The 18,457-nt window shown below is 38.7% G+C and overlaps 1 protein-coding gene across 2 annotated transcripts in view; it reads left to right on the top strand.

Annotated features, from left to right (window-relative positions):
* flt3 (fms related receptor tyrosine kinase 3) overlaps positions 1–17,978 on the top strand; it is a 78,660-nt gene extending 60,682 nt beyond the window's left edge. Inside the window, exons 17-25 of one of the 2 annotated variants that reach the window (XM_008107947.3) lie at positions 436–589; positions 3,448–3,569; positions 4,165–4,289; positions 6,379–6,501; positions 9,224–9,335; positions 9,554–9,653; positions 11,327–11,432; positions 11,572–11,641; positions 13,365–17,978. In XM_008107947.3, the coding sequence (XP_008106154.2) occupies positions 436–589; positions 3,448–3,569; positions 4,165–4,289; positions 6,379–6,501; positions 9,224–9,335; positions 9,554–9,653; positions 11,327–11,432; positions 11,572–11,641; positions 13,365–13,375 (923 nt within the window). In that variant the 3' untranslated portion in view covers positions 13,376–17,978. The remainder of the gene's footprint in view (positions 1–435; positions 590–3,447; positions 3,570–4,164; positions 4,290–6,378; positions 6,502–9,223; positions 9,336–9,553; positions 9,654–11,326; positions 11,433–11,571; positions 11,642–13,364) is intronic. The other variant, XM_008107945.3, reaches the window with a different exon arrangement.
* Positions 17,979–18,457: the final 479 nt, after the last annotated feature.

The following is an 18,457-nucleotide window of genomic DNA, read 5'->3' as shown; positions in this document are numbered from 1 at the left end:
CTCTCATCTATCTTTCTGTCTGTTTGTGCATGCATTCACACAGACTCTCAACATCAGAGGAAAGCTTCATCTCAAACTCAGCAGACCAGATGTAGCAAGTACTGATGTTTTTTGTAAACCTAATGGTAATTCAGGGTTAAAGAAGGGTTGTGCTTAAGTTCAGTTAGGAAACTGAAGTTTGAGGTGATGGCAGAACCCTGGTTCCATTACAATAATGGTCCTGAATGTTGTGGTTAATGAACTGATGTTAGTCCATGAGCAATCAGCTGTTGGCCTGTGGAGAGTTTCTAGTACAGAAAGATAGATCTGTACTCAATCAGCCCAAACATGGCACTAGTCCCTAGAATATAGCTCAAGAAACACTTTAATGTCTAGTTTAGAAGCTACATACCAGATATTTACTTGTCTGTCTGTTCATTACAACTATACTTTTAGGGCCGATTTATCTGATTTTTGAATACTGTTGCTATGGAGATCTTTTGAACTACCTACGAAGCAAAAGGGATATGTTTCACAAGACGTGGACTGATATCTTCAGAGAACCTAACTTCAGTTTTTACCAGAGTTTTCCAGGTCATACAAACTCCAGGTAATCACTGAGCCTTGTCAAGGGTTCCATAACTATGAGTATGAGTAAAGATGAGGAGGGAATCCTGGTTACACCGTGCATGTGTTGGACGTTGTGGTTCTTGCTTGTGCCTGGTGTGTCTTTGTCATGAGTCATTATGCTTTCCCTTCTTATCTCAAACCACTTCCATAACAAAATGAAACAACACAAAACAAAATTACACAAATAATACATCCCATGTTTTTGCTTCTGTAAAGTCATGAGTGTTTGCTCATATAGAATCTGCTGCCTGGAATCATTAACAAAAGAGAAAGTCTCTGGAAGAGAGATTTCTGGGTTCTGCTAGTACTGACTTACATGACTAAGAGAGAAAGATATGTGGGAGGAAAGGAAACCAGGACTGAGAATATTGTATATAGATAGAGAAGCAACAAAATAGACAATACAGGGGAAATAACCATGAAAGCTAACTGGCTATCTCTATCTCCATTCAACCTGGAAAGACATAGTCATTTTTGCAAATTCAGTTATCCATTTGTCTTTTTTAGCATTCCCAATGAGTCTTGATGGATCTTGCAAAAGCTCTGCCTTTGCTGTGCATTCCAGATCCAGATTTTGCATGCTCCATCTAATTTTTAAGTTACATTTGAGAAGACTTACCTTTATTTCTCTGGGCAGCTCCTGAGTGGTATGTCTTCAAAACCCAATGGTAGTTATCTGAGCGATTTCTGTATATGCATTTCATTTCCACCTTCTTGAAGATAGGTAAAACTATATGTTGTCCCCAAACTATTTTTAGATAGCCATCAACCACTGAGAGCCAGCTCCAACCAAGTAAATTGCAGGAGGAAATGATCAAAGGGAATGTATTTCTATATTTGATTTATATCATGGCTTTATCCCAGTATGAAACTCAAAGCCGCTTAAACTATAAATATTAAATACTCATGACTTGAAGACACACAACAACAACAGCAATAACAACCTTAAGCAAGTCACACTTTCTCGGGTGCAGAGTAAGGCAAAGGCAAATCCCCTCTAAACCTATCTTGCCAAGAAAACCCCATGATAGGATCATTTGGGGGGGGGGGTCACCATAAGTTGGAAATGACCTGAAGACACACAGCAACAACTCTAGTTGGTGATAACAATAGGATTCAGATCATAGGCTCTAGAATTTGGTGAGGGAAGTATTTCTCATTATGGTTAGAAGTAGGTGACAGAGTTTTTGTTATCTAGATATCTTATGTATGCATGTATGTTAATACAGTATGAAACCAGTCTAAATGAGATTCCATATTATAGAATTAACCTTAGTGATGATCTTGTATGGATGATTGTCAGGAAGAGCAGGAACAGCAATATTTGGGTGAAGCTGGTGAACAGTTTCTTTCTGTTGTATCAAAAATCAGTTTTTAAAATGAAGAAGAAAACGTGAAAGGAGCTGTTTCTCCATTTCTGAAAACAACATCTTGTGTTTTTGAAATGTGACACTCATTAAACGAGTCATGGCAAACGAAAAGGAACCTGCCTATGTGTTGCCTACATCCAATAATCTGAGACTTTAATGGCTTTGTCAACATGGTTTTATCTACTCTTAGAAGGCAAAAAAGGAATGTGGGATGGGGATCCCAGCATCTGGAATTTCCTCAGACTCAGTCCTGATACTAAAGAAAATTTCTGAAAGCACATCCCACTCCAATCAATGTGCCTCATTTCCAAAACCATGGAAATACTGCTTGTGAAATTCAAGTGGTGGAGATGGTTCAATGATGGACAGTTTATGTGCTCCCTTTTAAATGTATTTGTTGGGGAGTATCATGGCTGCTAAGTATTGAGCAACAAGAGTAGATAAATTCTTGAAGCAGACAGATGGCAAACAAATACAGGCTGATGGCAAGAAAGCTAAGGTCTGCTAGCCAGCCTGCCAGTGTACCAAAACCTAGCTAGCTGGTTGTAAGAACGTGGTTGTCTTTCTGGCAAGAAGATATCAATTCTGGAAAGCTTACGTCTAACACTGCCATTTCATTTATTTTTAAACAGCCTTGAGACTAGTAAATTTTGGAAATATTCTTAGTATCGGTGGGTTCAGCTAGCTAGGGACGTTCCATCCAGAAATGCATATAATTATTTGACTGATCAGCATCTCTGGGAGTGAAGTAAACCATCATCTGATCTCTGCATCTTCTGACATCACCTCTAGGACTACAGTGGGGCCTTGGTGTCTTCTGAGATTTGGTTCCAAAAAATCCTATGGATACTAAAATTAATGGATGCTCAGGTCCCATTAGATTAGATAAAATGGCAAACAACTCAAATGAGTGCCTGAGGATCTGTAAAATGGTGGGATATTACAGGAGGATATGCCTGCACATCAGCATAGTGTGTGGCATGTGTCAAAATCAAGGTTAGCTTTTGAGAATTTCTTTGGATATTTTTGAGTTGTAGGTGGTTGAATCTATGGATGCAGAACTCATGGATATGGAGAGCCACCTGTACATTGTTAACATAGTGTTGCATAGTTTGAGAATCACAACTCTACAGAAAAGCCACAAGAAAGCTGCTTGGGGTTGCCCGGTTTCATTTCTGAAATATTGTCTGACTAAATGGAAAATGACACCAATGCTTTTTCCACAGCTTCATCTTTTTTAAACAAATGTGTGATATAATTAATTCTATAATCTAGGCGGTGACAAATTTTGTTTAAGCACCACTCAAATATTTATTTATTAAAAAACCATATGGCTCTGTTGTTAAAGATTTCTTTCCTGTTCATGTATTTCATGGAGAAGTAATGTTCATTCTTACTGATCATCTTCTTGGCTATTAATAATTCTTTTTTTGAAACACATAAATAATCCACCATGATTCTTTTCCAGAAATAAAAATCCAATAACAAATGGATCATACATACCAGCAGATGACATTGGAAACACTGATGTAAAACAAAGCTTGGATTTCACCTCTAAACTGGCTACAGTTGGTCTCCTTTCAGAGGAAGGTGAGCAATTAAAGTGTCTTTTGAGAATGAATACATCTATAGGAACAGTTAGACAATATCTTTGGCACTGCAGTTCCTTAACAACCCACTTCAAAGTTTTCTAACATCTAATGAAATCAATTGCAATGAATTCTTCATCTTGTTAACAGTAACATATGAACTAGGGTGCAAGAAATCACACAAAAATAAATTTAGAAATGTTCTTTCAATCCTTAGAATCTCTGGATTCAACAAGGAGAACCTGACTACAGTTAAATTAACATTTCATGAAAAAATAGCATAAATAAAATAGTTTGGGTGCCTAGAACATAAAAGTAAGTAAATCAAACAGCAGGATTTATGTAGCACTACTGTCCGTAGCATCACATTTCTTAAAATAGCTGTCTCGGGGTATTCTTGCTTAGTTATGGAGGGTTTCCTGAGATTCTTAAAAGGAGAAGAAAGGCATAAGAAAAACTGTGTTTTTTCAAGGATACTTTTGGAGCTCGGCTTTGTGTAAAGACTTTTGAGCTTGTGCCCACATCTGCCTTCTGGCCTTTCCTCTTTTGACACCTGTCTCTGGGGAAATCAAACTGCCAAGATTTTTCTTTTGTAGAAGAAATGAAATACGTGAACAGGAGACTGGATGATGAAGAGGACCTTAATGTCCTGACTTTTGAAGACCTTCTGTGCTTCTCTTATCAAGTTGCCAAAGGAATGGAGTTTCTAGAGTCAAAATCAGTAAGTCTCATGGTGCAAAAAAATTGTTTGAGAGAGCAAAAATGTGTACAGTGGTACAAGTTCCAATAGAAACTGTTACTTGCAGTTAGAATTTACAGCTCACATTTATGAGAAAGATATAGCTAAATTTTGCTAGGGATAGACAGGGAGGTAGATGATGGATGGATGGACAGATGGAAGGCTGCACAGACAGATGGACAAGCAAACATACAATAGGGATAGGCATTGTGTGGCTCCACTTTTGTGACCACACAATTCTCCAAAAGACTCCCGAATTCCCCATTTTGGACATGATTTATAAAGTCTATGGGAGAGAGAATTGTAAGCTCTACTAGCTAAACCTGGCTACACTTCACTGCGGCTTGATATGATATGTAACGAATCTGAAAGTAAATAAAAGTGTTGTAGCTAACATAGATTCAGTGAGAAAACACATAATTCAATTCAATATCCTACTTTGCATTGCTGTGTCTATGTGGAATATATGAAAAGGAAGGAAAAAGATGGTTTTTCCAGAAATCATTTTTATTATAATGCTCGTGGATTGACTACATTTTTGGTTTGTCTTTTTTCTGCATAAACATTAAGATCAGACTTACCCAGTAGCACACATGAGGGAGGGAGAGGGAGAGAAGGAAGGAAGGAAGGCTATTGTTCTCGCCAGTGTTTTCTTGGCCTTGGGAGGCTTCCCAGGCCAGGGTGGAGAAGACTCATCCAGTGGCACGTGCGAGGGAGCAAGAGTCCCCCATCATCATCATCATCATCATCATCATCATCATCATCATCATCATCATCATCATCATCATCATCATCTCCCATTGCCAAACACAAAAGTTGTAATGGGAAAGCAGCGCTTTGTAAGACCCTATTTAGTCCCCCAACATTGTTGTTGTTGTTGTTGCTGCTGCTGCTGCTGCTGTTGCTGTTAGTTTCTTGGGTCTTATGCTCCATTTTTAAAAAAAAAATCGACCTCCCTCCCCTCCCCTTCTTTTCTTTTTCTTTTTACACAAGTGTTAGCAAAATCCACAGAGAATAACACAGTCCAACCAAAAAAACATTTTCTTGGTATCTTCATTTTTAGACCTGTTCCTGGTGTTATTTGGGGTGCTGATTCAGAAAATTGCATTGGATAGACCACATCAGCTCTTGATTATTAAATGTGGCTTTCTGTGGACAAGCAAATGGCGACTACTGGATGGCATATGTTCTATATCAGAAATTAGAGCTGCTGTGGTCTATCCAATGCAATTTTCTGAATCAGCACCCCAAATAACCAATCTGAATCTAAAGTTTACCAAAAACTGATTCGTAATCATTTTGGTATTAATGTTGGAGAGTGGTCCTTGGTCAAGTGGTCCCTGGTCAAAAAAGGTTTGGGAACCACTGACTTATACTGACCCCATGAATTTCATAGGGTTTTCTTAAGCAAATAATATTCATAGGTGATTTTGCTAGTTCCTTTCTCTGAAATAAAGCCTTCAACACCTTATATTCATTGGTGGTTTCCCATCCATGTTGAATCAGAGCTGGCCCTGCTTAGCTTCAAGAATCAGACAGAGTCTGATGCCTTTAGGGTATTTTAAGACATACTTGCTTTTTAATGGATTTGTTTTAAAAATATCATTTGGTTCTCCTCCTCTTCATTCACACAGTTGTCTCTGACTCTTCGTGACCTCATGGACCAGTCCACGCCAGAGCTCTCTGTCGGCCGTCACTGCCCCCAGTTCCTTCAAGGTCAAGCCAGTCACTTCAAGGATACCATCCATCCATCTTGCCCTTGGTCGGCCTCTCTTCCTTTTTCCTTCCGCCCAGCATTTGGTTCTATTGATAATTTAATTATATTTTGATATTTTATATTATATTTTGCATGTTCTTTGTGATTCCAATTATTATTTTTCTTTGTTTTCATTTTTTGTAAGCTGCCTCAAGTCCCAGGTGGAATGTAAATAAGTAAATAATAATAACATTTCTTTTAGAAAGCAGTTCTAGAAGCATTTTGACAGGAATTCTTCAAGTTTTGTGCCCTTTCCTTATCAAATGCATAGTGATATGTGATGTTAAATCAACTCACACAATCCTCCTTTAACAGTGTGTTCACAGGGACCTTGCAGCCAGAAATGTGCTGGTCACACTTGGAAAAGTGGCAAAAATCTGTGACTTTGGTCTTGCCAGGGATATAGTGAATGACTCCAACTATGTTGTCAGAGGGAATGTAAGTTAATTTAATTGGCCGACTTTTTCAAAGGCATTTATGTTGAGTATTTCCTATGACATTAGCAGTTATTCTTGATAACAAATATTCTGCATTGAATAGGGTGAAAAAGGACTCTCTCTATGTCACATACAAATAATGAGGAAGTGAGAGAGATTTGTAAATAATTTTATGTCTAAGTAGGATTTTAATGCATGAGCAGGGAACCTTCTTATTAAGATGTGTATTTTTAAACTTTTTCTTGTATCTTAAAAGATTTTCTAGCATTTGATGTGATGGTTTTTAATTGTTTTTTAAAATTACAGTTATGTTTTTAAAATTGATTTGTCTTTTAGCAACCATTTTGGGTCTATGAGAAAGGTAGCATTCAAATGAAATGGAAAAACACATAAATAAAATAAGGGGCCAATTCTGTCATGAGACAGAGTGAGCCAAACACTATTGGCAACAAAGCTTGCTTGTTTTGTAATGCTGCAAATCATGATTTGCTGCTATTTAATTTATTATGATTGTATTTTTATTGCTAAGAACGGGAAGAGATGCTTGTGAGATTTTTTTGCCCTGGAACCAGAATAACATAGATGGCCCAAGGTACTGCATCTCTTGATATTTATTTATTTATTATTCAGACTTATATGCCACCACTCCCCTAGGGCTCGCGGTGGCTTACAAGAACAGGCTAAAATCTAAAACAATTTAAAAATAGCAGTAACATAAATCAAAAGCCTGCCGAAACAGGTGTGTCTTGCATGCCCTGCGAAAGGCTGATAAGTCCCGTAAGGCACGGACTTCAGGTGTTATGTGGCATCTCAATGGGACTCCCGCAAGAAGCCAAGCAGCTGCATTTTGTACCAATTTGAGCTTCTGGATCACCGACACAGGAAGGCCAATGTAGAGGGCGTTACAGTAGTCCAGTCTTGACATGACCGCATTTTGGAAGTGTACATGTGCCAGTTACTATTTGACATAGATATGAGAATGTAGCCGGTATATCCGGATATCAGAGTTACATTTTTTGATTATCGAGAATTGATGCATCTAGTCAGAAGCATCGGAGCCCCTGGTAGCACAGCAGGTTAAACCACTGAGCTGCTGAAATTGCTGATTGAAAGATCTGGATTCAAATCCGGGGAGAGGGGTGAGCTCCCACTGTTAGCCCTAACTTCTGCCATCCTAGCAGTTTGAAAAAATGCAAATGTGAGTAGACCAATAGGTATTGCTTCAGTGAAAAGGAAGCACCGCTCCATGCAGTCATGCCGGACACATGACCTTGGAGGTGTCTATGGACAACGCTGGTTAATTGGCTTAGAAATGGAGATAAGCACCAACCCCCAGAGTCAAACACTAGATTTAATGTCAGGGGGAAACCTTTATCTTTACCTTTATAAGAATGTACTGGGCTGACCAATGTCTGTTCATCAAGGTTATAAGCTATGTGACTCTCCAAATATTTTTGGATTGCAAGTCCCCACAGCCCTAGTCAACACGCCAATGGTATTATTATTATTATTATTGTTGTTGTTGTTATTATTATTATTATTATTATTATTATTATTATTATTATTATTATTTGAAACACAACAAGATGAGTCCACAGCAGACACTCTGCTGGCTGTTGTATTGGATCACATGTTGGACACTGCCCAAGTGTCTAGGACTGTGTGATGTATCAGTGAATAATGAGTACAGATCCCAGTAAGGTGGCCTTTTGCAGCTGGCAGGTGGTAATTTTGTCAGCGCCGATTGCGTTCAAGTGGAGGCCAAGGTCTTTAGGCACTGCACCCAGTGTGCCGATCCCCACTGGGACCACCTTGACTGGCTTGTACCAGAGTCTTTGCAATTCGATCTTTAAATCCTCATATCGTATCAGCTTTTCCAGTTGTTTCTCCTCAATCCTGCTGTCACCTGGGATTGCTACATCAACAATCCATACTTTGTTTTTTAACACGATCGTGAGGTCAGGAGTATTGTGCTCCAAAACTCTGTCTGTCTGAATTTGGAAGTCCCAGAGTAGCTTGACATGTTCATTCTCGGTAACCTTTTCAAGCTTGTGAAAATTATTATTATTATTATTACTATTATTATTATTGACACAACAACATTGTATGACACAGCAAACAAGATAGATATGCTGGATTTCATATCACAAAATCACAAGTGGAACACTTCCCAAGTGTCTAGGACTGTGTGATGTATTTTCAGATGATGCGTGCAGATCCCAGTAGGGTGGCCTTTTGCAGTTGGCAGATCATAATTTTGTCAATGTCTATTGTTTCCAAATGCCGGCTGAGATCTTTTGGCACGGCACCCAATGTTGTTGTTGTTGTTGTTGTTGTTGTTGTTATTATTATTATTATTATGCAAAAAGTTCATAAGGGATTTCTAATGTCATTTCAAAATCTTTCAAACAGGGAAGAGCTTGAGTTTTAGATAGTACCTATTTTCTCTGGCTGGGAAATAGTGAGAGGTACCCCAGGATTATCCCAAGAAAACTATTCCAAGCTCTGCAAATTGGTTGAGTTGGAAGCAACCCTGCATTTCTGTCTTGGTGATATGCCACAGGAACAATATCAGTTGTTAATTGTGCACACATGCCTACCTATGTACATACATACATATGCACACACATACAAAGGTTGCATAATTGCTTCCTCTGCCACTCCAGTCTGTGGGTGTTTTGATGCAGAAGTGATTTCATCTCTCTCTCTCTGTCTTTATACAGGCCCGCTTACCTGTCAAATGGATGTCACCTGAAAGCTTATTTGAAGGAATATACACAATCAAGAGCGATATTTGGTCTTATGGAATCTTACTATGGGAAATTTTTTCTCTTGGTATGTTTTGGCTCACATTCTTTTGCTCAGGAAATAATGGACCTGCAACTGTCTTTGTTTGGTGCTATTTCATTGTATAGCTAACAGTCTCAAGATCACTAAGTTAGAGTGAGCAGGGGGGAGGGAGGAAAGGAGACAGTGTGTGTGTTGTAACTGTTGTCTAGGTACCCTGGGTTTCAGTACTAAATTCTTGCTTCTACCATATTTCTTTCTCTTAGGTGTCAATCCTTACCCTGGAATACAAGTAGATGCAAATTTCTACAAGCTGATTCGAAGCGGCTTTAAAATGGAATGCCCATTTTATGCTACAGAAGAAATGTAAGCAACATGGATAGGGTTCTGGCCAGTGGGCAGTTTAGAGAGAACAGGGCCCCCATCTACACTGCCATATAATGCAGTTTCAGAATGCAGTTTAATTGCATCAAATTGCATTATATGAGTTTACAGGCCCTCTGTTCTCTCTAAACTGCCCACTTTTCTAACTATGCATTAGTCTTCAAGACTATTTATATTTATACCTTATATCTGTGACCACTTCACTGGTTGCATACACTGACTATGAAAATACATAAAAAAGCTTCAGTGATGGATGTGCAGCCTAAGGAAACAAATCTGAATGCTAGCTTGGGCATTCTGGGAACTTCAGCCCTGAAAGCAATTTTTCCAAACTGTATGAATGTGGCTGATCATTTTGAGTGTTCAGGAGAAGGTGGGCATTTTGAATTTTGCAAAAGTTTTGATTCATTTTATAATGCTGGCACATATGTGGGTTCAATACTCTAAACATGCAGATCTAGTTGTAATAACATGATGCAAATCTTCCCAAAATAACTGTACCCAGCTGAAAGGTTTTAAATATGAGTGAATGTCAACATAAAAGGTTGGCAAATACAATTTTGTATTTGAATCTGTTGGAGAGTACATGAAATGGTAGAATATCCACACTGATTGGGGCTTGAGAAGTTAGATGTTCTTGCATCCCTTCACTGCTGTGCCAGCATTCGAAGTGTGGTCTATCAATACCCGGAGGTCTGGGGTTTTTCAGCCTTGGCTTACATAAAGTCATTACGCTGAGTTGGGACATAACAGAAGGACTTCTCAGTGGTGGCATCCCAGTTGTGGAATAGATGCCCTTTAGAGACCTGATTGGTGCTGATGCTGATCTAATTTGGATGCCAAATGAAAACCTGTCTGCCCTTTGAAGCCCTTATTAATTTATCTCAAATACTGATGTACATTATTAAAAACTTTTAAACTCTTTGAGATCTTGTTTTAATCCATTATTGTGTTTAATATGGGATTGACTTTTTGATTGTTTTAAACTCTTTAACCTGTTTTAGTATTATCTGGAAGCTGCACTGAGATCTTTTAATATAGGGCAGAGTATATATAAATGAGGCTCCCAGTGGCACAGCGGATTAAACCACTGAGCTGCTGAACTTGCTGACTGAAAGGTCGGCAGTTTGAATCCAGGGAATGGAGTGATCTCCCGCTGTTAGCCCCAGCTTCTGCCAACCTAGCAGTTCAAAAACATGTAAATGTGAGTAGATCAATAGGTACCGCTCCGATGGGAAGGTAACAGCACTCCATGCACTCATGCTGGCCACATGACCTTGGAGATGTCTACGGACAATGCCAGCTCTTCGACTTAGAAATTGAGATGAGCACCAACCCCCAGAGTTGAACATGACTAGGCTTATTGTCAGGGGAAAACTTTTACCTTACCTTTTTATAAATAGTAATTAAGGATAGTTTACTTATTAAATCTTGATTAAGTTTTTTGTGCCCTAACCAACAAAGCCAAGCTTTGTGACTACAGCTCCCATAATCCTCTAACAAGCATCCCCCAACCTTGTGATTAATTTTGACTAAAGTGGAAATTCTTCAGATTGTTGGGTCTTTTAACATCACCTAGCATCCGCACATAAAATGCTGCAGGGAGTAATTGCATGTTTTTCTCTTTCTGTGTTTTTACCATGTTGACTTTACAGATACTTAGTCCTCTGTTCCTGCTGGGCCCTGGACTCCCGAAAAAGGCCATCCTTTTCACAGCTGCTTTCCCTTCTGGCATGCCAGCTGGCGGAGGCAGAAGGAACGGTAAGCAAGCATTGCAAACAAGGACATTTTTGCAGTTCTGGGTTTCAAATCTATTAATAGTGTCCCTGGCATAGGCGTGTGAATGATGTCCCCTGATGCTGACTCTTCTATTCAGAGAGCCTCATCTGTTTACCTCCAGGGGAGCTACAGATCTGGCACAATCCCCAGCTGTTCGGAGAAAGAACACATAGAAGACATGATTCAGGGAGGTATATAATTGAGTGTTTTCTTGAGAGCATCCTGTAAATGAAGTGGTGATGGTCTTGTGTATCTGTGTTGCAGCTGCTGACTGAGCAAAACATTTTCTTTATCCAAGCTGTCAAGAAAAACAGGGCACACAGCCATTCTTTCCAGTGGTCCCTTTTTCCTAAAGATTGTCCTCTTTTCTGGTCCTACCATTAAGTGCTCCACCAGGCAGCTGATTTAGTTTCTTGTTTTAGAAAACTGAATTCAATGATGTACTGCCCTGTTTCAAGGATGGGAATAAATTGACCAGTCATTGATACTAGACACATTTGATGCTCCACCAAATGTCTTGAGCTCTCTCTGATGTCTCTAGTAAAATGATAATATACTTCATCCCTATTTTTGCCTGATGGACAAATAGAACTAATTTATGTTGCTAGAGGTGTTCTTCTTCAGCATTGAGTTTTGATTTGAGAATATCAGAGTTACATTTTTTTAATTAGGGAGAATTGATGCATCTAGTCAGAAGTGTAACCAAGGCTGATTATGGAGATCATGTGCCTCCCCCATCACCACTACCTTGTTGAAACAACTTAACTGGCTGGCAGTCTATTTCTGTGCACAACTCAAGTTCTATAAATTGCTCTTGGCCTATGAAGCCCTACATGGCTAGGGTCCAAATTGTCTGAAAGACCATATGTCCCTATAAAAGCTTTAAGATTTGGAGGAGAGAGTTTTTTCTCAGCTTCACCATTTTGTGGGCACTGGGAATCTTCCCAGTGTCTGCAGCAAGGCTATTCAAAACAATTCCAAAGATAACCCAGTTGGGACTGCCTTTCTGTCAGCACGTGAACACTTTTTTATTCAGGCATGTATTCAAGTTTTAAATTATATAACAGTAGTGCATGTGAAATCGTGTGCTGAATTTTATTTTTTAAAGAATATTTTATTAGTAATTTTAAACTATTTTCACTGTTTTTTAAAAATTATATTGTGTTTATGTCTTTTTAAATTTGTTAATTTAGATTTTAATTTAATTTTGCTGTATATTTTTGTAAGCCACCTTGTATTTCACGGCAGAAGAAGGATGAGGTATAAATTAAGTAAATTAAGCAAATTAATGGCACTCCCGGTGGCACAATGGGTTAAACCGCTGAGCTGCTAAATTTGCTGACTGAAAGGTCAGCAGTTCGAATCCAGGGAGTGGGGTGAGCTCCTGCTGTTAGTCCCAGCTTCTGCACGCACATCAATACATTTATATGAACATTAAAGCGCCATGTTCAGCTTCAGGTATATATTTTGAGATGTGTTACATTCATCCCAGGTTCCCGGGTCACATTCATCCCAGGTTCCCGGGCCTTAGATGTGCTTTTCTATTGATTGAGATCTATGGGATCTGACAGTGTTTTGCAATGTTAGTGTTTGCTAAAAAGGTACAAATTGAGCCTATTTAGAGGCACAGCTGAAACTGGCAAAGAGAACTTCAAAAGGGCTGCAGAAAAATCTTCCCCAAGAAACACCTTATGTTTGTTCTTATCAGGAGCACATCATTGGGGAGGGGGCAGTTGGGTTGATAGAGGACTTTTCTTCTGCTTCTGGACCTCAGCATATTGGAGCTGTGCCTGGTCCTTCTTTTCTCCTTCTGCAGCCAGGGCAGTGGCAGTTCGGATGGAGAGAAGTTCTTTGATACTTTACATTTATATTATTAACCATTTCTTCCATTTGTATTCTCCTCCTCAATTATAGACACGCAATAGCAGGATGAGCAAAGTTTCTGAACAGACTTCCAGTTCCAAAAAAAGTCCAAGGGAAGTCCAAGATGATGCTGCACAAGAAAAATAAAAGAATTATATTATTTCATAGAAAAAAAGACATGTACTTAAAAGACCTCCACCTCCACAGAAGAAGCTAGATGTGCAGCTGTAACCAATTGAATTTCTTATGCTCAGTTCCAAGCAGTCTTTGAATGGAAGATAAAATTAACCACCTTTTCAAATTCTGTAGCAAGTCAAAGAGGCACAGTTTTTACAAACATTATTTTGAACCAGTGGTTCACTGGCATGTGTACAACCTCCATGCACTACTTGTAAGAAATTAAGCTCTTCTATTTAAAGCTAGTTAACTGAAGCCATATGCTCCCATTCTTTTTTGTGCCAACAGTTTAAAATATTGCTTCCCAATATGAACATACAGTGACACAATTTTAAACTAGAGCATCCTCTAACCCTTGAGCCAACATGGCATGATTGACAATAGCATTACTGTAAAATAGACATTGGGGTAGATCTTTATGGAAATTGTGATGCTTAGAAGATGTTTTACAGAACCAAGTCCTTCCTACACATTGCTTTTATGCTATTTCATAGCAAGACAGATGACAGAGAAGATAGTTATCACAAACAGAATAGTATAGTAATCCCCTGGAAATAAACAAAGTACTGTACTAGACAAAACCCAGCTCCCTAAGACATTCCTCATAAAACTTGGTTTCCAGACCTTTGATCATCTTAGTCACAAAGAGAATAACTTATCTTGATCATCTTGGTCACTAAGAGAATAACTTCTGTTAAAGACCAAGAAGATCAAAAGTATGGAAACAAAGTCTTAGGAGGAACAACTTCCGGAGTTGGGTGTGCTGTGTTGGCCAGATAATGGGAGATCCCATTATCTCAGACACAGGGAACTGGAAATGCTTACCTTGGAGAAGAGAAGACTGATAGGTAACATGAAGGCCACTTTTTAGAGACAAAGATGATCAAAGGCCTGGAAACCAAATTTTATGAGGAACAACTCAGAGAGCTTGGTACGTTTAGCTTGGAAACAAGAAGACCAGGAGTAGACATTACAGCCATCTTTAATCTTAGAGAACAACACAGAGGAGCCAAATGAGGAATGTGAAAAAGCAACCTGTAGAACATAGTGAAGTACTTACTAGGTGCTTGGCATTTCTAAATGATGATCTCAACTATGATTACGCCTATATCATTGGGCTATAGCTCTTCCCCAGTTGAGTCAACCAATCCTAACTCTTTAGAATCTGTTGTTCACCCTTCAGACTGAGGCCAGTCTTTAGCATTGATAATATATGACTTCTGATAATCTTTCAGTATTCATACATTTCCTGATTGTTCAGTCAGTATTTCATCAATGTTATTTGGTATTTTATTCATATTGATATCTGATTTCACTATTATTGCTCATTGACATGCCTACTATCTGATCTTTAAGCTCAGTATTAGGTGATCTGCAACTTTTGTATTTATTTCAAGGATTTTTTATATTTGATAGCTAATGTATGATAATATTCAATAGTAGACACACAATGTGTTGTATTTTCATTATGTTTTAACTGTAAAACCATTGTTATTTGAAGTGGCATGTATTCAGGATGTGACTGCACAGCTTATAAGGATATTTCAAGCAAAGCAATGCAAGTTTGCCATTGTAATATGTTTTGAATTTGACCAATTTTAAATTTGGGTGAAACATAGTAATTATTTGATCTAAAATGGGAGCACAGGGATTTTTTGACTTTTTTTTCTTTCTGCATAAGAGTAGCAAAAGTATTTCTCAGTTGCCTAGCAGAAGCCATGCAAACATGCAGTCTTCTGAGTATCTTGTGGCTAATTCTTATGCCTTACCTTTTGCTGATGCTGTAACTATGATGGAGTACAAATGAGTGTCCCCATTTTCATAAGAAATTCCAGTTGAATATTGCATGAATGCAAATGGTGGTGTGCAAATTGTACATGAAGGTGTTTAGTGAAGCCTTTGTACATCTTTGCTGAGAAGCTTCATACTACTAAAAAGTATATCTATATTGGTTTTTTGATGGTTTAATGGCATTTTTAACTTTTGTATGCTGTGAATTGAACTATGGCTCTGTAAAATAGGATTTGCATCCTTGTCAGCTATGAAACCATTGGGTGACCTTAGACAAGTCACATTCTCTCAGTCTTAGAAGAATGCAATGGCAAACTCTTCTTAACAAATCTTGCCAAGAAAACTATGTGGTAGGTTTGTTTTAGGGTCATCATAAGTTGGAAAAAAAACCGTTGCTGCACACAGCAACAACAATTTGGTTTTAATTGGTGTAAGCCTCCTTAAATCTCCACATAAGGAAAAGGAGGGATAAGAATGAATACAATACATAAATAGTACCTACAGAACCCTTGAATTTATAGTTGGTAAGATACTTAGAATTCCCTGCTGTAATTCAGATATCTGCACTGGAGTTTCCTATCAAAGAATTCTAAGTACTTCATTGAACTACAGATCCCAGGAATCTATGAAATGGAGCCATAGCAGGAAAAGTGTTATTAAGCTGCTGTGACTGTGTAGTATAGATGTAAGAGATACAGAGGCAATGCAGGCAGCCTGCATTCAGAAATCTGCACAGTGCTGACTGTATTCCCGCCTGAATTTGGGCTTCTTTTGATTATCATGATATGATTGATGATTGCATAGCTTGGGAACTTTGTATAAATCAGAAGAACATGCTGCCCTTTATGAAAGAATGGGTGACATTCACAGCGTGGTCTCTTGCAAGTTATACTGAAGGCTTTTGGAACTATTCACTCTTATTCTTCATGGATGATAATATTTTAATAACCTTTACTTTTAATTGTTTGAAGAAGGGTTTTTTTATGTCAGGAGCAACTTGAGAAACTGCAAGTTGCTTCTGATGTGAGAGAATTGGCCATCTGCAAGGACGTTGCCCAGGGGATGCACTGATGCTTTGATGTTTTTACCATCCTTGTGGGAGGCTTCTCTCATGTCCCCACATGGGGAGCTGAAGCTGACAAAGGGAGCTCATCTGTGCTCTCCCCGGATTCAAACCAGCAACCTTCAGGTCAGCAACCCAACTTGCCGGCACAAGGATTTTACTCACTGTGCCACAATGAAGGCTGGCACAATCTATGGCTCGCAGATTGCAAGTGGCCCTAGACTTGTTCCATACATCCCCTGCAACACAAAACCTTCTGGCCACAAAATAATTCTACAAATACATATTCCACGGGGTGGTGTCAGTGTTTCTATGCTACTAATGCCATCAGTGTGACAAGGAATTTGCTGCAGGTTTTTGCCTGAAAGAATTTTCCAAGGCACTGAATCTATTTGGAGGACAGGGTTCAGCACTTTGGAGAGTTCCTTCCAAATTCAACTGATCTGGAGTTCTCAGGAAAGAAAATATGTTTTTAATTGTATGTGTTTTAACTAGTTTTTCTACAGGCCCTTTTAAACAGCTATATAACCCAGAATATCACGTCAGAAAATCCCACAATATCTGCTTTGAACTGGGTTATCTGAGTTCACACTGCCATATATTCCAGTTCAATGTAGATAATGTGGGATTTTATTCAGCTGTGTGGAAGGGGCCTACTTTAAGAACCAGTTTGGGGAAAGGGGACAATATTAAGTAAGGAAGGAAGGAAGGATATAGATAGATATGGATGGAACACATATGTGCTGCATATAGCTTACCACCCTAACAATGACCTTTATCTGGAATGAAAGTATAAAGTGGGATGGAAGTTGTGCATATCATTGGGTTGCTGACCTGAAGGTTGCTGGTTCGAATTCAGGGAGAGCACGGATGAACTCCCTCTGTTAGCTCCCGCTCCCCATGCGGGGACATGAGAGAAGCTTCCTACAAAGTTGGTAAATCATCTGGGCAATGTCCTTGCAGACGACCAATTCTCCCACAACAGAAGTGATTTGCACTTTCTCAAGTTGCTCCTGACACGAAAAAACCCTTCAAACAATTAAAAGTAAAGGTTTTTAAAATATTATCATGTGAGTATGAGAATGTAGGAAATGGGGACACGTGAATATGATAATGTAGGAAAAAGTGACCTTTTCTGGGAAAGTGTGCCAGGTGGAGTTGCCTATGTGTTTGTGGCAGGTTAGGGTAGTTTTAAAAAATGGAAAGAAAGTGTTTGACTGAAGTGTGGGAGAGATGCATGGGTGTGTCCTGGACACAAAACCTATGTCTTTGCAGCTTATATATGTATAGACCATACACCCCTATAAAACAGTGGTCTCAGATCTTAGGCCAAAAAGATTGTCCTCTTGTATTTCTTTGTTCTTTCAAAATGCATATTTTTACATTAGTTTTTCATCTTGCTAACATTGCTCTGATTGATATTATTGTTGAATTTCTGCATGCTGCTGTTAATGTTTTGATACAATTTTTTAGAGAGAGAAAATCAATTTGATGTTAAATATACTGTTTTAAAATGTATTACTTTTATCGTAAAGTAGCCATACTTTTCACTGCCAAATGGAATGCCTTCCACGATGTACTTTGTTATTTTTCCTGATAAAAATATATTCAAAATAAAGATGTGATTTTTCAGAGTCATCTTCTTATTTCTGTGGCACTGCTTTGGAAAGCACTGAGAAGAATAAAAAAAAACACTGTACTGATATCTGAAAATACAGTTTGGAAAGTTTAGCTTGTTTTTAACCAAACTCTCACAATCCTTTTACCAGCTTGGGGATTCTGGGAGTTATAACAAAAAAGCTTTCTGATTTATTTATTATGTCAGATGAGAATTGAGGATACAGTTATAATGTATTTACAAAGTTAAAAACTTGGCATTATATTAAATTTCCTTTGACCAGACTGGCCACTTGGAGCGTCTCTGGTGTCACTATGAGAGGATCCTCCCTTGTGCATGTGGCAGGGCTCAGAATGCATTGTAGTAGGTGGTCTGCGGTTTGGTCTTCTCCACAGTCACATGTTGTGGACTCCACTTTGTAGCCCCATTTCCTAAGATTGGCTCTGCATCTCGTGGTACCAGAGTGCAGTCTGTTCAGCTCCTTCCAAGTCGCCC

The sequence above is a fragment of the Anolis carolinensis genome, chromosome 3 (genome assembly GCF_035594765.1).
Source record: "Anolis carolinensis isolate JA03-04 chromosome 3, rAnoCar3.1.pri, whole genome shotgun sequence".
Taxonomy (NCBI): Eukaryota; Metazoa; Chordata; class Lepidosauria; order Squamata; family Dactyloidae; genus Anolis; species Anolis carolinensis.
This window is presented reverse-complemented; position numbering and strand designations above follow the sequence as displayed.